Genomic DNA, 24,652 nt, shown 5'->3' on the forward strand with positions numbered 1-24,652 from the left:
GCAGGTGCCCAGGTGATGCGAGGTCTCCAAGTGCGTCGAGTTCCCAGGTAAGCCCTGGGGCGGCACCGACTTCCCCTAACGTTTCCTCCCGGCAGCTTCGTCCACTTGCTCACACCCCCCACCCCGCAGAGGTCCTTGGCCACGCCCCTCCCCGCCCCCTCGGCCTCGATCCGCCCCCTGGCCCCGCCCCCCGGTCCCACCCTGGATCCTGGCCCCGCGCCTCGGCCGTCGGCAGCCACAGCACGCAGGCGCGGACAGGTGTGCGCCGTTTGAAAGAATGGCGCCGGCGGGACGGCTGGTTCTGTGTGAAGAGAAGATCTGGGGGAAGACCGGGCTGGCGCCTCACCGCGGCCTGGGTGCGCGGCGGGTGGCGGGCGGCGGGCGGCGGACGGGTGGGCGGCGCTGGCCGGGGGCGCGAGCTTCCCGCCGAGGTGTCGGCGGACCGGTCGGGCCAGAGGTGCCGAAACGCGACGGCGGTTCCCGAACGGTCGCAGGCCTGGTGGGGCGAGGGTGAGGGGTGGGCTGCGGGGCAGGCCGGGAGCGGGTGGGGAGCCCGGAGCAGCGGGGGGGTGTGAGGGGCAGGCCTGGGGGGCCCGAAGTGGGGGAGGGTGGGGGAGGGGCAGGGGTTCCGCGCTGAGTCCCCGGAGAGGTGGGGGCCAAGCTCGCCCTCGCAGACCGCCCGCGGGGAGCTCTTCCGAGCCGGTTTGCTGAGCCCTTGCGCCAGTGCTTTTCGCCTTGACCGATAAGGTCACTTGGGCTTTCTTTCCCCGTTAATAAGGTGCGTTGGGCCGATTTTCTGAAAAAGCTTGGCGCGCCTTCGTGTCTGGAGGAGGAGCGTGCCCTCCTTTAGTAGGACTCCAGGGTGTCCCGGCCCCTGCTGCTCCTGTGCTGAGCACCTGTGGGCCCATGTCCTGAGGGATACGGCTCGCTAGTTTTCTGTTTTCCTGTTTTTGTCTAGTTTTGTCGTCCACGTAATGCCCAACTCATGAAATAGTTGGTAAATTGCCCCTTCTTCTGTTTTCCAGAAGAGATTGTGTGAAATTGGAGCCGATTCTTCTTTGTTTGATGGAGTTTTCCAGTGACGTTATGGGCCTGGAAATTTCTGTATTTGAAGCTTTTAAATGACAAATTCAGTTTCTCAAGTCATTATAGAACTGTTTGTATCATCACCTTCATCTTAGGTGAGTTATAGTTGTTTGGGGTTTTGCAAAACTGGTTCATTTCATCTAAGTTGTTAAATTTATGTGTGTAGAGTTTGTGGTATTTCCTTATTAGCCTGTTAATGTCTCTGGGGTCTGTAGTGATACCCTTCTTCCGGTCCATGTTATTCGTCATCTCTGTCTTCTCTTTCTTGGTCTTTCTGGAGGTTTATGGATTTCATTAATCTTTTCAATGAGCCAACTTTTGTTTTTTCTCCATTGGTTTTCTGGTTTCAAATTTCATTGATTCTGTATAATTTTCTTCTTTCTGCTGCTTTGCATTTATTTTGCTCTTCTTTTTCTTGATTCTTGAGATGAAAGTTTAGATTTCTGATTTGAGACCTTTTTTAATATAATATAAACATTTTAGTGCTATAAGTTTCCCTCTAAGCACAACTTTAGCTGAATCCACAAGTTTTGTTATGTTGTATTTTCATTTAGTTCACTGTGTTTGTGTATTTCCCTTGACTTCCTCTTTGACCTATGGATTGTTCAGAAGTGTGTTCTTTTCATTTTTGTGTGATTGGAGGTTTTCCTAGTTTGTTTGGTATTTTTTTCTTTTTGTTATTGATTCTGGTGTGATTCCATTATGGTCAGAAAACATACTCTGTATGATCTTAATTGTTTTAAATTTGAAGTTTGTTTTATGGCCCAAGATCTGGTCTATAATGTTCCAAGTGCACTTGGAAAGAATGTGTACTGTGTCATTGACTGGAGTGTTATATAAATGTCAATTTTTGATCTTGTTGACTTGTGACGTTGTTCAGTTCTTTTGTATCCTTGCTGATTTTCTGTCTAGTGATTCTCTTAATTACCAGAAGAGGGGTATTGAGACCCCTGACTCTAATTGTGGATGTATCTGTTTCTCTTTTCACTTAAAGATCCTAAATATGTATGCACCAAAGCTGTGCTATTTGGTGCATACATATTTACAATTTTTATGTCTTCTTGTTGGGGTGACCCTTGTAGCATATGTAGTATTATTCCTCCTTATCCCTGATAATTTTCTACAGTGAGATATCCACTTTATCTGATATTAGTGTAGCCACTCCAGCTTTCTTTGGTTTGGTGTTTGCAGGGTATGTCTTTACCCATCTATGTGCTATTTCACCTTTAAACCTACCTATATCATAATATTTGAAATGAGTTTCTTGTAGACAGTGTATACTGTATATCATTTTTAATCTACAGTGCCAATCCCTATCTTTTATAGTGTATTTAGACCATTTACATTTAATGTGTTAATACAGCAGAGCTTAAGTGAGACATTTATTTTTTTTTCTGTTTGTTCCCTTTGTTTTTCTTCTTTTGTTTCCAATTTCCTGCCTTCCTGTGGTTTACTTGAGTATTTTTAGTATTCCATTTTGATTTACCTATTATATTTCTGAGCATATCTCTTTGTATAGCTTTTTTAGTGGTTGCTCTACAAATTACAGTATACAGTATGTGATTTAGCACAGTCTACTTGTGTGAACGGTTTATCACGTCAGGTCAATATAGAAATTTTACCACCATTTAGGTTTCATTATCTTCCCACTTTATAATTTAGTTGTCTAGACATTTCCCCTGCATACCTGAGAACCACAGTAATGATATGACGTTTTCTTTTTATAGTCAGCCAACAGTTTAAATAGCTTAGGAGGAAACACTGACCCACATGTTTACCTGTTTCATTATTCCTTCTTCATTCCTGATGTCCCAGGTTTCCTTCTTTTATCTTTCCTTAATGTTTGAAGATCTTTCTTTAGCAGTTATCTTAGGGAGGTGTGCTGGTGACAGATTCTCTTAGTGTTTCTTCATTTGAGAATATCTATATTTCACCTTTAGTCCTGAAGGCTGTTTTTGGTGGATATAGATTTCTGAGTTTAAAGTTCTTTTCTTTCAGCAATGGAAAAATGTGAGAGCACTTCCTTTGTTTCAGCACCATGGTTTCTGAGGAGTAACGCCCTGCCATGGGAGTTGTTTCTCCTTCTGGGTAATGCCTCTCTCTCTGTTGCTCTCAAGATTCTTTCATTGTCTTTAGTGTTCAGAAGTTTGATTCTGATGTGTCAGTTTTTGCCTTTATTCTGTTTGGGGTTTTCTCAACTTCTTGAATGTGTAGGTTTATGTGTTTTGCCAAATTTGGGAAGTTTTCAGCCATTATTTCTTTAACTTAAAATTTTTTATTTTTAGCCATACTGTTTTTCTTTTCTTCTTTAAACTCTGATTGGATCTCCACTGGGACCCCAATGACATGAATGTTAGATTGCTTTTTCTTCTTCCACAGGCCCCTGAGGCTCTGTTCATTTTTTTAAAGTCTGTTTTCTTTCTGGTGGTCAGATAGGACAATTTTGTTCAGTTTATCTTTGCATTTTCTCTCTTTGAATTTTTTCCTCTGTCATCTCCATTCTGTTATTGAGCTGCTCCCATGGTTTTTTGTTTGTTTCTTTCAGTTATTATATTTTTCATTTCTGAAATTTGTTTGTTTCTTCTTTACATCTTCTGTTTCTTTGCCAAGAACCGCTGTTTTCTTCATTCATGTTCATAATTGCTCATTGAAGTATCTGTATATCAGTTGCTTTAAAATGCTTGTTAGATAATTCTAATTTCTGTCATCGCATTATTGGTATCTATTGATTGTTTTCTCTCATTCAGATTGAGATTATCCTAGTTCTTGATCATTTTTGATTGGCCATTTTGATTGGGACTCTGCTTCCTATTTAAATCTTGTTACTCAGTACTGGCACTGCCTGGGTGCTGCCTTGTTGCTGAGGTGGTGGCCAGGCCCCTGTCACACACGTAGCATCTGCAGATGCCTCCTTACAGCCAGTCCAGGGCAGTAGTCATGTCCACTCACACTGCCCTGGTGCTGGCCACCGTGCGAGGCCAGGTATACGAGGTACATTTTTTTTTTTCTTGGCGTTGGGCTGGAGTGGGGCTGAGGTTGTCAGGAGTCTGTCCTGCAAGGCCACCCCTCCTGGTCCTTTGACCACGGACAGCAGGCTTACCCGTATCTTTTGGTAGGTGTCCTTGGGTGTTTCTGGGTGGCCAGCTTCTCTTGCACTCAGATCGGGATGTACAGGAGACAGAACAAAACCAACCCTCAGTGCTCGACCATTTTCTTCAGGTCCCTAGACAGTCCCCACGCTTCAGAGTCGCCACGCTTCAGAGTTGCTTCCCGTGTTCTTGTCCAGGGTTTTTAGGTCTAATAAATGGGGAGGAATAGGGTGAAATATGTCTCCTCTGTCTTGTCTGGAACTGGAAGCCCAAAAACCAGTTTCATATGTAATCAAGATGTGTTTTAAAACAAAAGTTCCTGGGAAGATACTGGTGTGTCCAGACACAGTGTCTTTTTCATTACAGACGCTTCCTTTTGTAGTGATGTTTGTCTAACAGCTGCTTACCGGGTGTGCCACGTAGAGGTGTTCGGTGCATCTCGTGTGCAGCCAGCCCTCACCTGTAACAGCACGGGTGGTCAGGTCAGCTACCGAGTGGGTTTCAGATTGCGATCCCTGCACAGAGGCCCACAGGCAATGGGGCTGAGCAGTCAGGTGTGGAAGTGGGAACCCCCTTAGGAGGGTTTCCTGGTGAGAGGGTTTTGGAGGGAGAATAAATTATTGCAGTAATTTATTTTCAATAAAATAATAAACTTAAAATCTCTTAATTTTCTATTCTTAGCTCAACTTCGGTCATTATCTATTCCTGGAACTTACCAAGAAAAGATTACTCACCTAGGAAATTCTTTGATGAATTTAATAGGTCTAAATTCTCTAGATCTCTCACGAAACTCCTTGGTTAGTCTAGAGGTAAGTTTTGGGTTTGTTTCTAGAAAGAAAATGTATTGCTGTCAATAGCAGTGGGTAGTACATTTATGGTAAATAAGGCAGTCTGTTTTATGACTCTGCTTCTAGTACTTGTAAGCCATACACTTCACGGTGATTGTAAGTCTTGCGCTGATTTTCTTGTGTTTGCTGTGAGCTGGATTTCTTATGCATCACGTTATGTCTTCGAACTACTTTAACGAGAAGTCATAGCTCTCTGATGAAGATGGTTGTATCTGTAAGGGAAATAAGATAAGGCCCGAAAGAGGAATGTGTGCACGCCAGTCACCCTTCGTCCTTTATCAGCTGGCGTTCTCGTCATCCACACAGCAGGCGTCGGCTGTCCTCTCCCCGCGGTCGGCACGCGCGGCCGTCTCACCGTGGGGGCGCAGGACTCCCAGCTGAGCAATACCTTCCCCCCCTTGCTCTCCCGGTGATGCTGCGTGTGCGTTTCGAGCGCGTCTGGGAGGTTGGGGGCTGGTTCGTGTTAATGGCTGTCTTGCCGTGTTTGTCCTGGCAGGGCATGGAGTACCTGGCGGCGCTGCAGCGTCTCAGCGTCTACCACATCCGCATCTCCTCGCTGGCGGAGGTCTTCCGGCTCCACTGCTTAACGGAGCTCGCGGAAGTGGACTTCCGGCTGCACCCTGTGGTGGAGAGCAAGTCTGACTACCGCCTCTTCGTGGTGCGCATGCTCCCACGGCTGCGGCCGCTGGGTGGGCCGGCCGCACTCAGGGCCTCGCTTGGTGCTGCCCGATGGGTGTCTCGTGTTCTTGGGGTGATGGCGCTGTTGACCCTTCGGGAAAGGGAAGCTGATTTCCTCCTCTCACAGGAGAGCTGCCTGGAGGGTGGCAGGGAGCCCCTTCCTTGCGGCCACAGATGGCTGCTGGGCCACGGGCACAGGCATGGGCTGGCTCTGCTTTCTGGCTGTTCCTGGTGCCCTGTTTCCTGGCATGGTCTCCTGGGCATCGTCTCAGGCTCAGCTGGACACCTGGGTTCAACCTGGTTTTACGTCCACCTGGGAGGACACGGGCGAGAAGTTCATCGTGCCACGCCCTCCCCAGGTGACAGGCACGAGAGTGTGAGGTCCTGTTGGCAGGTGCAGTCACCACCTTGGCTCAGTGGCCCGTAGCCTTAAAAGAACCGGATCTGTCAGGCTCGCAGGCCGAGCGACCAGGGTGCCCACCAGCCGTGCCCAGTCAGGAGGGTTGTGCTTGGGGAAGCCACAGCGTCTTCCCACCCACTGTCCCTGCTCTCAGGAGCCACTTTGCTGTGAGCAGTGTGGCCAGGGCACTGCTAATGCCGCCCCCATGTCGCGCTTCCCGGGGAGAGAGCTGGAGCGTGAGCCCGAGGGCATGCTGGCGTGGAAACCCTGGGGAAGGAGGGGCTTAGAGTCTCAGACCTGGGTCCTCCTGTGTGAAGTGCTGATTAGTGGTGCAGCGGTGTCTGATTGGAGGAGGGTGGTCCTTCTGTGCCCCCAGTGATCACGGCGTGTTCTCCGTCCTGAGGGCCCTTGACTGCCTGGGGAGGCTGGGGGGCTTTCAGGGCGTCTCCACCTCCCAGGCACTGAGCTACCCAAACCAAAATGAGACCCACATCATGGCAGCATCTGTCAGGTGAATGCTGGGCTCCATGGTGGGCAGGCCATGGCTCTTGTCCTTTCAGGGTCTACCAGGGCCTGTAGACACCCCACCGGCGGCACCTTTCAGCCGCACACAGCTTGTCTCATGAACACCCCAGCTGCGCGCGTGCGTTGGCTTACCTCCTGGACCCCGGTCCTGGCGGGCCGCGAGCTCTGGGGAGCCTGGCCGCACCCTTAGGCTGTGCCTGCCTGGGCCTAGGGGCACTGACCCTCAGAGGCATGCTGTTTAATTTCAAACCTACTTAGAATTTCAGCATTTAATGTTAATTTTTAGATATTTGGGAGGATTAAGTGCTTGTGTTCTAACTTTTATTTGACTATTATGTGTCCTGTGAACAATTGAATTTGACTCTTTTTCAGAAGCGTGACAATCCTTATGGAAAGTTTTTGCAGTCTTCAGTCTTAAATCATTTGTTTCCGTTTGTGATGAAAGTTGTAAATTCAGTCTTAGACTGCTCGTATAGAGAAGGGGTTGTGAGAGCCTTCCCACACGTGAAAGGTGCTTTCAGACGTGAGGCGGGAGCATAACTGGGGCCAGTCAGTGCGGGAGTGGGGGACGCTCGGAGGCCCTCTCTCCCAGCAGGGTGCCGCCAGAGTGATCTGGGGCGCCCTGGGCCGGGGTCTGGGAGAGTGCCACAGTGAGGAGAGCATGCGGTCTGGGGGGCAAGGTGGGTTTGCATCTGATTTTAGTCATATTGAGTTTGAATTTAGAGTGGAACCGTCCAGAGAAGGATGCTCAGAGTAAGGGACGTGGAACTGACGCGGAAGCGAAGTTCAGGCTGGGCAAGTAGAGTCACATGTTGTCGGCACGACGGCAGCGTCCAGGCCCTGAGACGGGAGGCCCCAGGCTGGTGTGTGGTGGATGGCGTCCCTGAGAGGACAGAGGGGCTGCTGTGCGGTGGCCACACCTGTGGAAGTGGGTACTGGGCACCTCCTCGTTCCCTCGTTTCTCACTGAGCTGGTGCACCTCCCGGGGTGCCGTGGGCTCAGTGCTCTCTAGGAGCTCTGTGGCAGCCATCCCGAGGGCCGAGCTCCGGCATTCGGGAGGGGAGCCCCCCTCGGGTGCTTCTGAGGAGGTGCAGTTGTGGACGAGTGGGGTCTTCTTGGGCCCAGGGCACACGCGGGGACAGTTTAAACTTGGCTCTGTCTCCTGTTCTGGTCCCAAGGATCTGAGGATGTAAACCCTGGGCGCCAACACATGGCCAGGGCGTCTTCTCTCCAGTGTGTTCAGGCTCCTCGCCCGTGGACACTTGCTAGGGGTGTCAGTGTGGTTGGGAACCTCGCCCAGCACCCAGGATGTGCGTTAAGAGGAGATGAGAAGGACGAGACTGCGTGAGAACTTGCGTGTGTGTTTCCTTTCCTGCCTCCGGGGCATCTGAGGTGCAAGCCTGGTGCGAGCTGCCGGCCCTCTGGGAATCAGTGCTCAGCATTGCTGGGAAACCAGATGTAGCCCCCGGAGCCCAGCCTTGCTTTCCTGGGTCTGCCCAGTGATCTGGGGGATGCCGTGGTGGGGTCAGCCCTAAGGGGAGGGAAGGTCCCCAGAACAAGGGATGGCAGTCCTGGTCACACGCACGCCATGTGTGGCTGGCTGGGTGAGGGGGCACCTTTAGTCCTGAGGGGAGGCCGGCAGGCACACCGCGGGGTTTGGTTTTGGGCCCTGCCACCTGCCTCGTGGCCTGCTAGTTCCTCTGCGGCATCTCCTCCCTAGATGACCGCCCTGTGAGGGAGAGTGAGCGGAGAGCATCCCGGCTGCATTTGGCTTCGGAGGAATCGCTGGACTCAAAGCAGAGCTTCCCAGCCGTTTTCAGAGTCGAAAGGTATGAACAGGAGTGGTATTAACTAAAGTGCTGATTGCCACCTAGAGGACAGACATCCAGGGGAGCGTGGGGAAAAACGCTGGATACCAGCTGGGGATCAAGGAGACTGTGGGACAGCCTCTCTTCCTGTCGTCCACATTTTCTATATGGTATTTTTAAAAATATTTAAAATGGTTATTAAAGTGATGGATGTAAAATACGTGGCACAAAAGACCTGCGGTGAGAGGCAGCAGTCCTTTCTCTCTACTCCTGGCCCGCTCCTCAGAGGCAGCCTCTTTCCCTTCTGTAATTGTTTCTGCTTCCAGGTTCTGTTTCAGTTACTTTCTGATCTCTGAACAACGCAGATCTTGGCTATTTCTGGATGTGAGCACTTTGAGCAGATCTGACAGCTGCCGGAGCCTCCTCTCCCCACCCTGGTGGTGTTAGTGCTTGGCTCTGCTCCTTCCCGCGTTCTCTTTCAGTGCTCTGTGACCAGGGCTCCCACTCTGCTTTGGCTGGGCTGTGGGAGCCTGTGCCCGGCTTCTCACCACCTCCCAGCTCCTGCCGTCTGCATCTTTATGTCTAACTTTAGATTGTCAGGGTGGGTAGTGTTCAAATGTGCTCTGAAAGCATACAGTCTTCATGTGTGTGGTTGATTCTAAAGGGTAGAAGTCAGTCAGTGGTGTTTACCTTGCTTGTGATGTACGAGGATTATATACTCCTTCTTGTACACCATTTTGATTTGTTTGAGGCTTTTAATAGTTTTCTTTCTCTTGCATTGTATGCCTTAGCTCATCTGTAAATTTCTCTAATGTAGAGGTCGGCCGACTTTATTTGTAAAGGGCTGGGGAGAATATTTTCAGCTCTGTGGACCATATGATCTGTGCTTCAGTTTCTAAACCCTGCCTTTGTAGTATGAAAGCAGCTATAGGTGATACATAAACTAATGATTGTGTTCCAATAAAACTTTATTTACAAACACAGGCAGTGGGTCAGATTTGACCTGTGGGCCATACTTGGCCAACTTCTGTTCTAAGATCAGTTTCAAGTCTCTAGAATCTCCTCTTCCCTCAGATGCCTCCCTTGGAGCTCCCCTCCCCTCACTTCCCTATTTCAGATCAGACTACTTGCTGGGTAGACAGCTGCACGTGGACCCTGCGGAATGGTCTGTGTATTGTGTACCCCAGATTCGTATGCTGAAATCCTAACCCCCAGCATGATGGGTTTAGGAGATAGGGCCCACGAGAGGTGATTAGGTCCTGAAGGTGGAGCCCTCATGAATGGAATTGGTGTTCTCTTATGAAAGAGACCCCACAGAGCTTTCTAGCCCCATCCACATTTGCCTGAGTTTTGTGAGTCACGTGGTGTCAGTCCTCTGACTTTGGCCTCCTTTAATATTGAGTTGCCAGTTCTGGGTCTTTTTCCTTTCCGTATAAATTTTAGAATTAGTTTGTCAATATCCACAAACTACCTTGCTGGGATTTTGATTGGGATTGCATTGAATTGCAGATTGAGTTGGGAAGAAACTGACATCTTGACACTATTGAGTCTTATCCATGAACGTGGAATATCTCTCCATTTATTCAGTTCTTCTTTGATTTCATTTATCAGAGGTTGGTGATTTTCCTGATATAGATGTTGTACATATTTTGTTAGATTTATACCTTAGCATGTTGTTCTTTTGAGGCTAGTTTAGGTTTTTTAATTTCAAATTCCAGTTGTTCATTGCAGGTATTTGACTTGTGTACAGCTGATGGTGACAAAGTACCACGAACAGGGTGGCTTAAAATAACAGAAACTTACAGTCTTACAGTTCTTAGGCTACAAGTCTGAAATCAAGGTGTTGGCAGGGTTGCTTCCTTCTGGAGGCTCTGGGAGAGAATCCATTCTATGACTCCAGCTCCGGGTACTTTGCTGGCAATCGTCAGTGTTCCTTGGCTTGTAGATGCCTCCCTCCAATCCTTTTCTTCCTATGGCTGTCTTCTCTCTGTGACTTTTCACAGAACTCCACATTGTGCTTGCCTGTCCTGTGTCCAAATTTCCCCTTTTTATGAGGACACCAGTCGTATTGGTTAGGGCTCCCCATAATTTCCTCATTTTAACTCGATTACCTCTGTAAAGACCCTATTTCCAAATAAGGTCGCATTCTGAAGTATGAGGTGTTGGGACTTTGGCATCTCTTTTTTAGGGGACACAATGTGACCCGTACATCTTGAATTTTACAATCTTGCTATAGTCACTTATTAGTTCCTGGAGTTTTTGTTTGTTTTTTGGTCGATTCTTTGAGATTTTCTACATAGATGGTTGGTATGTCATCTGTGAACAAAGATACTTTTATATCTTCCTTCCCAATCTGTATACCTTTTATTTCCTTTTCTTGTCTTATTGTGTTAGCTTGGACTTCCTGTACAATGTTAAAAAGCCGTGGGTAGAGGGGACATCCTTGCCTTGTTCCTGATCTCAGCAGGATAGCAGCTGGTTTCTCACCACCAGGTGTGCTGTTAGCTGTGGGCTTTCATAGGTGTTCTTTATCAGGTCGAGGAGGTTCCCTTTGATTCCTAGTTTACTGACCACTTTTATCATGAATGGGTATTGGATTTTGTCAAATGCTTTTTCTGCATCTATTGATATGGTCATAATGACTTTTCTTCTTGAGCCCGTTGATGTGATGGATTACATTGATTTTTTTCAAGTATTGAACCAGCTATGCATACCTGGAGTAAATCCCACTTGGCTGTGGTGTGGACTCAATTTGCTGATACTTTGTTGGGGATTTTTGCATTCGTGTTCATGGGAGATAACTGGTCTATAGTTTCCTTGTATTGTCTTTGCTGGTTCTGGTATTAAGATAATGCTGTCCTCATAGAATGAGTTAGGGTGTATTCTCTCTGTTTCTGCTTCTGTCTTATGGAAAAGATTGTAGAGAATTGGTATAATTTCTTCCTTAAATTCACCAATGAACCCATCTGGACCTGGTGTTTTAGGAGGCTATCAATTATTGATTCAAGTCTGTAATAAATACCAGTCTGTTCAGATTATCCATTTTTCCTGGTGTCGGTTTTGGTAGATTGTGTCTTTCCAGGAACCATTCCATTTCATCTAGGTTATCACATTTGTGGGCATAGAGTGTCATAGTGTTCCTCTGTTATCTTCTTGTTGTCCATGGAACAGTTCCTGCTGTGCTCCTTCTTTTAATTCTGATATGAGTAATTTGCGTCATTTTTTCCTTAGGTAACCTGGTGGCATAGAGGTTTTTCCATTTTGTTGATCTTTTTAAAGAACTAGCTTTTGGATTGGTTGATTTTTATTTTTTCCCCGTTTTCAGTTTCATTGATTTTTGCCCTAATTTTTATTATTTCTTTTCTTCCTCCTGCTTTGGATTTAATTTGTTATTTTCTTAGTTTCCTAAGCTAGAAGCTTAGATTATTGATTTCGGAGCTTACTTAGTTCTAATATATACATTCAGTGTTACAAATTTCCTTGTACGCATTGCTTTCACTGCATCCCACAAATTTTGATAAGATGTATTTTCTTTTTAATTTAGTTCAAAATATTTTTATTTTGAAATATTTTAGTTCAAAGTACTTCTGAGATTTCTTTGACTTGTGTTATTTGGAAATACGTTGTTTAATCTCCAAGTTTTTTGAGATTTCCCAGTTATCTTTCTGTTATTTATTTTATTACTAGTTTAATTCCACTGTGTCCTGAGAACAAATATCATAGGATTTGTTTTCTTTTAAGTATGTAAAAGTGTGTTTTAGGGCCCAGAACGACTCTGTCTTGGTGAATGTTCCATGTGAGCTTGGGGGGAATGTGTATCCTGTTGTTTGGATGAGGTAGATGTCACTGCATCCAGGTGATGCGTGCTGCTGAGTTCAGCTGTGTCCTTAGTGAGTTTCTGACTGCTGGACCTACCCCTTTCTGAAGGAGAGGTGTTGAAGTGGATCCATCCATTTCTCCTTGAGTTCTATCAGTTTTTGCACCACATAGTCTGATGCTGTCTTATTAGGCGCAGACACGTCAGGGGCTGTTATGTCTTCTTGGAGAACCGGCCAGTTGTCCTCACGTCATGCCCCTCTTTATCCCAGATCACTCTCCCTGCTCCGAAGTCAGCTCTGTCTGAAAGTAGTGTAGCTACTTCTGCTTTCTTTTGATTGGTGTCAGCATGGTCTGTTTTTCTCTATCCATTTACTTTTAATCTATGTGTCTTTATATTTAAAGTGGGTTTCTTTAGGTAACATGTAGTTGGGCCTTTTATTTTGATCCACGCTGACAATCTCTGCCTTTCACTTGGTACATTTAGACCATTGATGTTTAAAGTGGTTATTGATACAGTTGGATTAATAGCTGCATGTTTGCTGTTTCTACTTGTTGCCCTTCTGATCGCTTCCTTGCTTTTGTGATTTTAAATGATCACTTTATGATTCCATTTCTTTCCTTGCCATGTCAGTTATGCTTTCACTTTTAGTGGCTGCTCTGGAGTGCACAGGACAGGCAGACCTCGCTTTTTGCGCTTTGCTTTATTGTGCTTTGCGGATATCGTGTTTTTACAGGCTGCGGGTTGTGGCAGCCCCGCGTCAGGCAAATCTCTTGGTGCTGTTCTTCCAGTGGTATTCGCTCACTTCATGTCTCTGTGTCGCATTTTGGTAATTCCTGCAATATTTCACGCTTTTTCATCTTTTTATATTGTGGTGATCTGTGATCAGTGATCTCTGATGTTGCTGGTATGACTTGCTGCAGGCTCAGATGATGGTGAGCATTTTTTAGCAATAAAACATTTTTAAATTAAGGTATGTACATCGTTTGTTAACATAATGCTATTGCTCACTTAATAGACTACAGTACAGTGGAAACATAACTTTTAGATGCACTGGGAAACCAAGAAAATGGTGTGACTTGTTTTATTGCAATATTTGCTTTATTGTGGTGGTCTAGAGCTGAACCCTCAATATCTCCAGGGTCTGCCTATGTACATTGACAAGTACTCCAAGACCACTTTCAGACACTATACCACTTCACAGGTCGTGCAAGTACCTTATAATAACAAAATATTCCTAATTCCTCCCTCCTGTCCCTTGTATCATTGCTGTCATTCATTTCATTTATACCCAAACTATAACCCTGCGTGTAATACCTGAGCATAACGTATTGAGTACATTGTTGCTATTATCTCAAACAAACTGTTGCCTGTTAGATTGTAAGAAAAATAGAAGTTTTTATTCTGCCTTCACTTATTCCTTCTCTGATTTGAGTTTCTGACCTGTGTCATTCTCTTTCTCTCTAAAGAACTTCTTTTAATGTTTCTTACCAGGCAGGTCTACTGGCAACAAATTCCCTCAGTTTTTATTTATCTGAGAAAGTCTTTATTTCTCCTTCACTTTTTTTTTTTTTTTTTTTTTTTGCGGTACGCAGGCCTCTCACTGTTGTGGCCTCTCCCGTTGTGGAGCACAGGCTCCGGACGTGCAGGCTCAGTGGCCATGGCTCACGGTCCCAGCTGCTCCGCGGCATGTGGGATCTTCCTGGACCGGGGCACGAACCCGCGTCCCCTGCATTGGCAGGCGGACTCTCAAGCACTGCGCCACCAGGGAAGCCCTCTCCTTCACTTTTGAAGGATAATTTTGCAGGATACAGAAGTCTAGGTTGGTAGTTTTTTTGTCTCCATACTGAGTCTTTCACTATTTTTGCTTGCATGGTTTTTCCCTCTGGCCTATTTCAAGATTTTTTTCTTTGTCTTAGGTTTTCTCCAGTAGAATATATTCCTCGCTGTAATTTTTTTGGCATTTACTCTGCCACTGTTCTCTGAACTTCCTGGTTCTGTGATTTGGTGTCTGACATTAATTTAAGGAAATTTTAAGTCATCTTCAAATATTTTTTTGGTTCCCCTCTCCTCCTTCTGGTATTCTCAGATGTGTATGTTACACCTTTTGTAGTTGTCCCACGATTCTTGGGTATTCTGTTCTGTTTTTTTTTCAGTCTTCTTTAATCTTCGCTTTTCAGTTCTGGAGGTTTCTATTGATATATTCTCAAGTTGCGAGATCCTTTCCTCAGCCATGCCCAGTCTAGAGCTCATCAGAGGTGTTCTTTTCTGTTACAGTGTTTTTGACTCTAACGCTTCTGTTTGCTTCTTTCTTAGAATTTCCATCTCTCTGTTTACATTCCCATCCGTTCGTTCATGTCTCTTTTTTTCCATTCGATCTTTTAGCATTGTTACTCATAGTTGTTTTAAATCGGAGTCTGATTTCATCCAGCATTTCTGCCATATCTGAGTCTAGCTCTGATGCTTCTCTTTTTCAATGTTGTTTTGGCTATTTGGAGTCCCTTGAGATTCCAGACGCATTTTAGGATGGGTTTTTCTGTTTCTGCAAAAAACGTCATTGGGATTTTGATAGGATTGCACTGATTCTGTAGATTGCTTTGGGTAGTATTGACATTTTAACAGTGTTAAGTCTTCCGATCAGTGAACGTGGGGTGTGTTTCCATTTATTTATCTCATCTTTAATTTCTTTCAGCAGTGCTTTGCAGTTTACCTGTCCTTGATTATCCGAAGACTAAGCTACCACAGAGTTTAGGTGATCTGGTGCAATGTCCTATTATCCAGAGGTGACAGTGGATACCCAGAGAGGCTGCATGTGTCCACTGTCAGGTTTCTGTGGTCAGACCCCGAAGGAGAACCAAGTCCCCTTCTTTCTGCAGGGATCTGGAACACCTTCAGTATGAGAAAATAAGGAATATCATTCATTGATCTCTCAAAGTATGATAAGGTATCATAAAATCAATATTCATAGTATGTGATTGAGTTCTATTTTGAAGAGTGATTTCTTAAGCTGCCTTTGTTGGAAATGAGGTATGTACCTCTGTATGGAGGGACGTCCTATTCCAAAACCTCACATTTCAGTTGGTAGGGAAATGTTTTCACTTCATGTGAAAATAGAAAGTCGGAACACCACATCCTTGAACTTGCTTTTTTGTTGGTTTGTTTTTTGGCCGCGCTACTTTGCATGGGGGAATCTAGTTCCCTGACCAGGGATCGAACCCTCGCCCCTGCATTGGGAGCAGGGAGTCTTCGCCACTGATCCCCAGGGGAGTCCTCCTTGAACTTTCTTGATCGCACGTATGGCACTGTGGACGTGCTAGGAGATCCTAGCACAGGGGAGCTTCTTGGGACTTCTGTCCTTGAATGAATCCTGGTGTGGCGACCAGCTGTCCTGGCTGAGCCGCTCCAGCTTCACTGTGGTAGAGACACCAGCTCCTCCTCCTCGGAGACCTTGTGGCCGTGCTCGCGGTATAGGCGTCTCCCTCCCGGGGTCTGTACGGCTGGAGTGCTCTGTGGGCTGCAGCACAGCACTGGGTTTGCTTTTCTTTGCAGACTGCATCACTCCGGAGCCAAGTGAGCTGCCCCCTCGGCCAAGAAGTGCTTGTCATGGACGCGGATGATGAGGCGGCCCTGAACCTCATTGCCGAGTGTGGGTGGGGCTTGAGCAGCCCTCCTGGGAGCACGAGTTCCAGCCAGCAGGAGCAAGAGGCCAGCTTCCCGCGCTCCAAGGTAGGCTGCTGCTCCAGGGAGAGGGCCAGCCCTTGCAGCCTTTCTGGGAGGTTGATGCCTTCTTAGAGAACTTACCTTTAAATGCAGAATCTTCATGAAATCTTGTGCACTTGTAAATATCGGTAATTTGGATCATGGAATTACAAAAGGAGAAGTCAGTGTATTTGAGGTGGATGTAGTCATGTTGCAGGGCTGTTTATATCAGGTCCCTCCTCAGATCAGTTACAGGGATAGGGGAGAAGTGGGATGTCTAAGCAGACAGAGAGGAAGCGTCCTGTGCTGGAGGGAGTGAGTCCCTGCCGGCCACGAGGGGACTCCCGGCTCCAGCTGCACGTTGGTGAGAACGCGCACGTGAACTTCATGCCCTTTGCTGGGGCTCTTCCGCCAGGACGTGTGTGTGAGCTTCAGCTCCATTGCTGCTGCTTCTAAGTTGTGGGTTCCTAAGAGCTTTCCATGAAGACGCGGCGGGCTGGGGCTTCCCTGCTGCAGGACCACCTCTGCCTTGGCGTCCCCATCAGCTCCTGGGACTGTCAGTCTCTAACGCTGGCTCCCGTCCTGGGTGTATGGTGGTATCTCTTGTTGGTTTTAATTAGCATCTCCTGAAAACAAGTCACCACAGCCGCTCCATGGGCTCACGTCTTCTGTGGCGTTTCTCTTCCTGTCTGCTCCCCTTTTCTTTTCTTGGGTTTGAGGCATAAGACTTCTTCATGGTGTTTGAACACAAGCCCTTTCTCAGGTATAGTACTGCAAGTTCCTGCCCACCCTGTGGCTTGCCTGTTGTTTTCTAAGCAGTGCTCCCGAGAGCAGTGTTATTTCAGTGAAATCCCGTTCATCGTGTTTCCCTTCGTGGTCGTGCTTTTCGGTGTGCTGCCCCTGCTTGTGGAGGGTTCCTCCCACGGACCGGTCCACGTGCTGGGGGTCAGTGCTTAGGTCTGAGAGCCGCTCTCTTGAGTGAATTTTGGGGGGTGGCGTGAGGTAGTGGGCCAGGCTGCCCGCCTGCCCCCCACGTATGTCCAGTTGTGCCATTTGTTGAGAAGACTGTCCTTCTCTTCATTTAATAACCTGGCCGAGTGGGCCTTGCTAATTCAGTGGGCCGGAGCCTCTGGGTTCTGTTGACTGTCGTGTCTGTCTGGATTCCTCGGCCGAACGGTTTCTCCTGAGTGCGGCTGGGTCACCCTCCCCTGGGGCGCTGTGGGCGGTGACCGCTGCAGGTTCCCAGCAGGGTGGGCTGGTGTGTGTTATCCACTCGGCCTTCTTTTCCCGTTCACCCCACGGAAGGAGTATACTTGACAGATACGGTACACTGTTGGGAGCCTGAAATAGAGCTTTTAAAATGTTTTTTAATGCAGCAGAGTCGCGGCACCTATTGAGTCCTGAGTTAGCACAGCAGCAGCGTGGGGACCCCCGGAGGAAGGGCCCCGAGAAGCGGAGGGGCAGCTCCAGCGGGGCTGGGCGGAGCCGAGGATGCAGGGCTGGTGGCGTGGCGAGCCCCCCCCACCCCCGCGGCGCTTTGCCCCTCGTCCAGGCGGCCCCGGCCCCACTGCTTGCCCTCGTTCCTCTTCATTGTGTGTGCGCGCGACTCCCTAAGGTGTCTTAGGAAAGAATCTTCTCTATGAATGGAAGTTGACACTTGTAGAACACCTGTGGTTTAGGTTCCTGGTCTGTGAGTACACACTCTCACTCACACACAGTTTCTTCCGGATACATACATGGGCCCAGTTATGACAGTGGCTACTGTTACAGTTTAAAAAATGAAAGACAAGGGAAATTAAATAAGTTAATTGAGTGTTGTTTGCACGAATATGGAAAAGGCGTCAGAAACGTCCCAGTGTGAGCGAACCTAGCCCCTGCCTGAGGCTCGTGCAGGTGAGCTCGTGGGGACTTTGGTGGGTCGTGATGGTGGCTGCCCAGTGCCCCGTGGCCACTGCAGAGCAGGCCGTGGCATCGAGGCACCAGCCGCATTTACTCCACGTCCTGAGACCTCATACGTGTGTCCCTACACACGCATCTACACATGTATGTGTGTGTGGGGATGTGTGGATGCGTGTTCGGGTCCCGGATCCTGTCTGGCGCACGTGGCGTATCTTAGTGTCGTGTCTTAGGCGCCTGTGAGCTGGAAGTGTTTCTGTGTCCTCCCATCGTCTACGTCCTGGAGGGTTTTGAAGCATTCAGACCGTGCTTCTGTGGGCCGGCCCCCGGTCCCAGTGTGGCTTGCTCTGCTGGCCCCTGGTGGCCAGGCTCAGCTGTGCTGTGTGGGTGTGGGCTCGTGTGGAGGCCCTGGGCTGGAGGTGGGGGACAGAAGAGCACAGGTTGCAGGTCAAGGTGAGGGAGCGCAGTGCCGCATGGTGGGGGGAGGCCAGGTCCCCGGGCTGGGGGCAGGGGACGGCATGGAGTGGCTGGTGGGCATTTGAGTTGTGGGGGGCGGGCAGTGGGTCTGTCTGAGTGGATACGGCAGACCAGTCCCAGCAAGGGGCAGAGGTGGCCAGCTGGTGCTGGTTGGGTGGACTTGGTGACGTATGCTGATGGACAGGGAACTGCGGGGGAGGGCTGTCCGGGTGGTCTCTGGCTTGGGCCGCCAGATGACAGTGGTGTCCGTCCGCTCAGGTCACGAGCACTTGCTGGGGACGCCCTGGGTGTGGCCCTGTTCACGGAGCCCTGAGGGGAGGCCTGGCCAGAGGGCAGCCTTGTGGGGCAGATTTGAGCCTGGGTGCCTGCAGAGTCCACGTGCAGGAGGGTCCAGGGCGGTCAGGCTGAGGGGCCTCAAGAGGAGAGCCTGCCCTGGGAGGAGGGCCCTGGGCTGTGGGGTGCTGGGCCCCGAGGTGCCCGGGAAGTGGCTCAGCGGCTGGGGAGGGAGGGTCTTAGATCCGACGCGTCGACAGTGTCTCCGGTAGGAACAAGTTGTTAAATCCACTGTAACTTCCAGATCTTAAGTTGTTACCCACTTGACTCATCTTTGTTATGTATAGTTCTGGTGAGAGGACATACAGTAATCAGTCGATTCATTTGTTAAAGTTACTACTTCAGTTCTGTTACTCTTTGGTGGATTTTCCGTATTTGCGTGTGCGCGTGCATCCGTACACAGGCACACACATGCCTGCACACACGCTCACACGCACACACACGCATGCATGTGCACACAGCTGTTTAACTTGCAGTGCCGGCCCCTGAGCCCAGGGCGCCTGGTGGTGAGGGCTCTGCCCCCTTCTCTGTTGCAGACCCCACGGACCCCACCCTGGCTCAGCCCCTCCTTCTCAGAAGACAAGTTTATTGACGCAAAAGGGGTTAAATCCCTTTTGCCTGCTCGAAAAAGCACAGGAAGCGAAGGGTGCGTGGCAGGATGCTCCGGGCCCCTGCAGACCAGGAGTGTCTGAGCTGCTTGGAGGAGGGCCGGAGCTGGGGCCCTGTTCCCGCTCGGCGGCCTGGGGGCCCGAGCAGCAGAGGCCGCACAGCGTGCGTGAGCTGAGCCAGGTGTGGAGGCCATGGGGCCGCCGTCCTCTGTCAGGCCGCGTCTTCCTTCCTCAGCGCTAACACGACCCCGAGGTGAGCGCAGCTCTTAGGTGAACTGCTCCGCGGCGCTGTCACCGCCCCGTTCTCTTAGAAGCGCGCTCCCAGGCTGCTCGCCTCTCCCCGTGGTGCAAAGGGCCTTGAGGTGGAAGTGTCCTCCCGGGGGCGCTGGCTTACGCGGCCTCCTCGTCCCGCTGGCTGGAGCCACCCGCGGCGCCCTCGGGAGCGGGGGTCCTGGACGTGCGTCCTTTGGCTCTCCGAAGACACGTCCTCGTTTGGGAATGCAGGTTCTCGCCCAGAGTCGCCCAGAGTCACCCAGAGCGGTTGTGGACGGTGCTTCGTCGCCCTTGTCACTGGCCCAACTGGAGATGGAGACATTCTCAAAGTTTGGGGCACGAGTGAAGACCACCCAGCAGACAGTGGGTGGCTTGCCCTCCGGGCTCACGGGGCAGGGGGCTGGCCCTGCCACGTCACTCCCAGGCGGGCGCGGGGGGAGAGCGTCCCAGCGGAGAAGGGGCGCAGGTGCCCTGACAGGGGCTGCGGCCCGGGAAGGCCGGGGGCTGGGGCTGGAAGGGGGCGTCCCACGAGGTTGGTGAGGGGAGCGCCTGGCCCCCTGTGGTTGGTCCTGAGCTGGAGACATAGAATCAGGGACGCTGGGCCCGTTGTAGGTGGTGGGTGGCTTCCAGCCGCAGGCCGCGGGGCCGAGCTCTGCTTTCACAGCTCGTCTGGCCACTGTCTGTTCGCCTCTTTAGTCTCTCACTGGATTGAGTGAAGGAAGGAAAACGAGGACTTGCTTGAGTTGGGAATGTGCTTGGGCCTTGCCTGTCCCCAGATGGGTGTCACCCCGGGCGGAGCCTCACCTGACGGGCTGGCCCTTGCTGTGGGGTTGGGACCTTGCAGGAGGGCCGCTGCCTGCGGGGCCCCCTCCTCTGAGCACTCTGACCCTGTGGTGAGATTGTCCTCTTGGAGAGGGCACGACCCTTCTGCCGGGTGGAAGGCAGAAGCCTGACCACGCTGGGGACCGCGGCTCCATCACCCACGCCTGTGGCTGAGCGTCCAGGTGCAGCTCCCGGCGGAGGTATGTGTGCTGATGCCCACAGGTGCTCTCTGCCTCGGCTCTTTGGGACCAGCAGCCGGCCTCAGTGTTCCCACGCCAACTGGTCCCCGGAGACGGCCACCCCGCCCTTGGTGTGACCTCGGGCAGAGCAGTGTCCCCTCTGCGGGCATGTGTTTCCCGGTGCTCCTGGGGCTCCCGTGGGTGCTCAGTGATGCCAGGAGTGAAGGGCTGTCCCGGCTCAAGTGGCCCAGGTCGCTCCCACCCTCCCTGCAGGGTCTCGCTGGCTGTTCCAGACGGCCTCGAGGAGGAAAGCCCTTTATCTGTGTAACAGTGGGGAGCGCCGGGCTGTGAAGGGCGGCGGGGCTCGTCGCCAGCTCTGGCACTGCTGGCATTTACTCCCCAAATCCCCGGACCCAGGAATTGTTCCCTAGGCGCTCAGAAAGTGGGCAGGAGCCACCCCGCTTTCTGCAGTAATCCCTTAAAATTGGTAAAACAATTTCTAAACGGAAAAAAGAGAGCGTTGCCGTGAATGCCAGTGACTGCGGTCCTGGCGTGGTTGGGCCCGGGGTGGAGCCTCGGCAGCCTTGTGCCTGTGCTGTCCCCGCCAGCCCTCCCTCTAGTCCCGCGTGGGCTGCGCTGCACTTAGGGCCTCCGGGGCTCCAGTGACCGTTCAGGCCGAGACTATTCTCCTCCCTCCCAGAATCGCTGGGGCTGGTTCAGGAGGGCCCAGGACAGCCGTCCCTGGGAACCGACCGGTCTCCTGACTGTTACACTAGGGTGACAGTTTCGCCGTTCCTCCCGGTGTGAGATGTTGTCCCCCGCCCCACACATGTGGACACACGTGCGGGGCGGGGAGGTGGATCCCATGAGCCACGCTTGCAGGCTTGTGGTGTGTGAACCGCCATCGTGCTTGTAGGCGGTGGGATGGGGCATCAGCGTGGTGCGCACGCCTAGTGCTGCATCGTACCCACTGGTTTCAGGCAGGGAAGAAGCCACGCTCGTGGTTTGTTTCCGTGCAGGTGTGTCCCAAGTTGCACTTGGCCGTGCCGCCCGGGAAGAAGGCCACCCTGGAGGTGGCGCTCCTCGACCTGGTGGGCAGGCACTGTAGTGGCTGCAGCCCCCTGCACGGCAGCGAGGTGTTCCTCGGCGAGCTGGCCTAGGGCTCTGCGGGCAGATGCTTGCGCCCCACTGCGGGGCGCTGGTCCCCGTGTCTCACTGGACCGCCTCACCAGCGTCACTGCCTCACTGTGCTGCGGGGAGCGTCCTGATGGTCCTGTTCACAGCGTCTGGGTTCTCAGGAGGTGGCAGACGTGGAGGACTCCACGCGGCCTGTGGCTGTCGTTTCCCACCTGCTGGCGCTCCAGGCTTCCTGGAGGTATGTCATCAGCCAGTGGTGTTGGCATCGCTCTTCCTGGATGTTGCTTCTCCTTGCTCTGTTTTAATGTGGGGATTTGGAGAGACTAAAATGCTGCTGCTGTCTTCTCCGAATCCTCTGAGCATTTGACTGAATGCAGGGCCCTGGATTTGCTGACCTTTTGGTGGCAATGACTTGAGGCCCAGGAAGATGTGGCCCCTCCCCAGAGGGGACTTGGGTTTTCTTCTGCCTGGTGCCTGGGTACAGGGGCACACAGGGGACCCCACATCCAGAGTTGGGGTGTGAGACGGGGACATGCTGTGTCCCCAGGGCCACGTTCTCCTTCCCCACAGCCTGATTGCAGCCTCACGTGCCCCAGGGGGAGCAGGGACCTCCCAGCTCTCTCCTTCCAGCAGACCCCGATCTGCCTGGATCTCCCAGCTTAGCTGCACCATAGGCTCCCGAGCCTTCCACTCAGTGTCTTGGCCCCTCAGCTTCTCCTTCTGGAATCAGGGCGCCCTGAGAAGCTGGCGCCCCTGGATCCTGACCACATAAACCTACACCCTGTCAGGGCTAGAAGCAGGACTGTCTGCTTTCCCAGTCGTGGAGCAGGGCCAGGCCTGGAGCAGCAGTCGGTGCTGTGTGAGAGCGCTTTAAGGCAGACCTCCTAATGGTGGCCTTTCCCTGAGGCCCCTTCTCTAGGTCTCTAAGACTGTTGCTGTTTGCCTGTTGGTCCTCATCCACGGCGGGGGATAAAGAGGCCTGATGAGGTCATTTCAATGGCGTACGTGTCCCTTTTCCAGTCTCCATGCCGGCCAGTGTTTTTGAGCCATGTAGCCCGTGTTACTCAAAATGCATTGAACATGTTTTGTTTACACTCATCCTTTCAACATAAATGTTGTAATAATGTTTGAGTCTTACTTCTAGCTCAGGCAAGACACATTTTGTCATCTGTCCAAGAGTTTACAGCCACTCAGGACAGTTCAACAACATGTGAGTGAAGAAATTAGCTCCCTGACTATGGAAAATAAGTCTTTGCAGAGTCGCCTTGCTGAGCTACAGCAGCAGTATAGCGTGAAGATGAGTGAGGTGGTGTTGGAACTCAGCGACACTCGGAAGGAGATGGTGAGTTAGTTCCGTTTGTTCACAGATGGAGCAAAATGTAGGTTTTTTTTTTTTTTTTTTTTTTTTTTTGCAGTACGCGGGCCTCTCACTGTTGCGGCCTCTCCCGTTGCGGAGCACAGGCTGCGGACGCACAGGCTCAGCGGCCATCCCCATGGGCCCAGCCGCTCTGTGGCATGTGGGATCCTCCCAGACCGGGGCACGAACCCGTGTCCCCTGCATTGGCAGGTGGACTCTAAACCACTGCACCACCAGGGAAGCCCCAAAATGTAGTTTTGACATCACAGAATGAGAGTAGCTTCTCAACGCTGCTTCCCCTTAACAGCTGTCGGGCACAACACGGGGCCCCTTCCTGCCCTTCGCAGGACGCGAACCCCCTCCCCCACCAGGCTCTCCTCACCCCCAGGGACTCCAGCTGCCCTTCAGGGACGCAGCGTGACTCTGTCACTCCAGGACCCCTCATGACAGTGATTGCAGATGGCAGCATTGCCACTTGTCCCAGCTCTGCCTCTCCTGGGCAGCTGCGTTCTGTTCTGAGAGAGGCCGAGTGGGAGAGAAAAAGAGAGAGTGAGGCTGGGCTGGAGGTGGAGTTTCTGTGGCCCCAGTGTTCCCTGGCCCAGGCTCCCCAGAACACTGGTGAGAGAGGTTCCAGTTACCTGGCTGTCCTGTCTGCACTAGCCAGCTATGAGACCGAGGTGTCCTGTTGGACCTGTGGGAACTCCGCCACCAGGTGGCACTGAAGGGCAGCCAGAGCCAGCACAGTGTGGGCCTGGCAGTGGAGCCCACTTCCTGGCTGAGGCTGCCCTCGTCCTTTGTAACCTCGCCATGAGACCATCACCCATAAATGCCTACACTAAAAAGGAAAAAAGATCTCAAAATCTCAAATAAAGCAGCTAACTTTACAGCTAGAGGAACTAGGAAGAAGAACACACTGAATCCAGAGAAAGCAGAAGGAAGGAAATAATAAAGATCATAGCAGAAAGAAATAAGAGAGTAGAAAAGCAACAGGAAAACAATGAACAAAACGGAGTTGGGTTTTGAAAATATACAAAACCAATAAACTCTTAGCTAGACTAAGAAAGAGAGAAGATTAAAAATCAGAAATGAAAGAGGAGGCATTACAACGGATGCCTCAGAAATAAAAAGAGTCAAAGAATGGTTATATACAAGCACGTTGGAGAACCTAGGAGAAATGGATAAATTCCTAGAAACATACAACCTACCAAGACTGTATCAAGAAGAAACAAAACCTAAGAGACCAATAACAAATGAGATGGAACAGTAATCAACCTCTTAATAAAGGAAAGTCCAGGACCAGATGGCCTCATGGCGGAATTCTATCAAACATTCAAAGCATTAATACTTATCCTTCTTAAACTTTTCCAAAAAAATAGAAGTAGAGGGAATACTTTAAAACTAATTTCATAAGGCCAGCATTGCCCAGATAGCAAAGCCAAATACACTGCAAGAAAAGAAAACTACAGGCTACTATCTGATGCACATAGATGTAAAAATCCTCAACAGAAGACTGGTGTACCAAATTCAGCAACACATCACCACCAAGAGGGATTGTCCCCTGGAATGCAAGGTTGGTTCAACATACACAAATTAATACTCTACATTAACTCATGGAGAGAG

General features: G+C 50.5%; 1 protein-coding gene across 1 annotated transcript in view; it reads left to right on the top strand.

The window, feature by feature from the left end:
- The first annotated feature begins 277 nt into the window (after positions 1-277).
- CEP72 (centrosomal protein 72) overlaps positions 278-24,652 on the top strand; it is a 32,265-nt gene continuing 7,890 nt past the window's right edge. The window contains 11 exon segments of the mRNA XM_060145955.1: positions 278-356; positions 4,857-4,984; positions 5,520-5,712; positions 8,347-8,467; positions 15,818-15,981; positions 17,330-17,452; positions 19,288-19,445; positions 19,769-19,900; positions 21,558-21,684; positions 22,820-22,884; positions 22,886-23,017. Coding sequence (XP_060001938.1) covers positions 278-356; positions 4,857-4,984; positions 5,520-5,712; positions 8,347-8,467; positions 15,818-15,981; positions 17,330-17,452; positions 19,288-19,445; positions 19,769-19,900; positions 21,558-21,684; positions 22,820-22,884; positions 22,886-23,017 — 1,422 coding nt within the window.

This window comes from Lagenorhynchus albirostris, chromosome 3 (genome assembly GCF_949774975.1).
Source record: "Lagenorhynchus albirostris chromosome 3, mLagAlb1.1, whole genome shotgun sequence".
NCBI lineage: Eukaryota > Metazoa > Chordata > Mammalia > Artiodactyla > Delphinidae > Lagenorhynchus > Lagenorhynchus albirostris.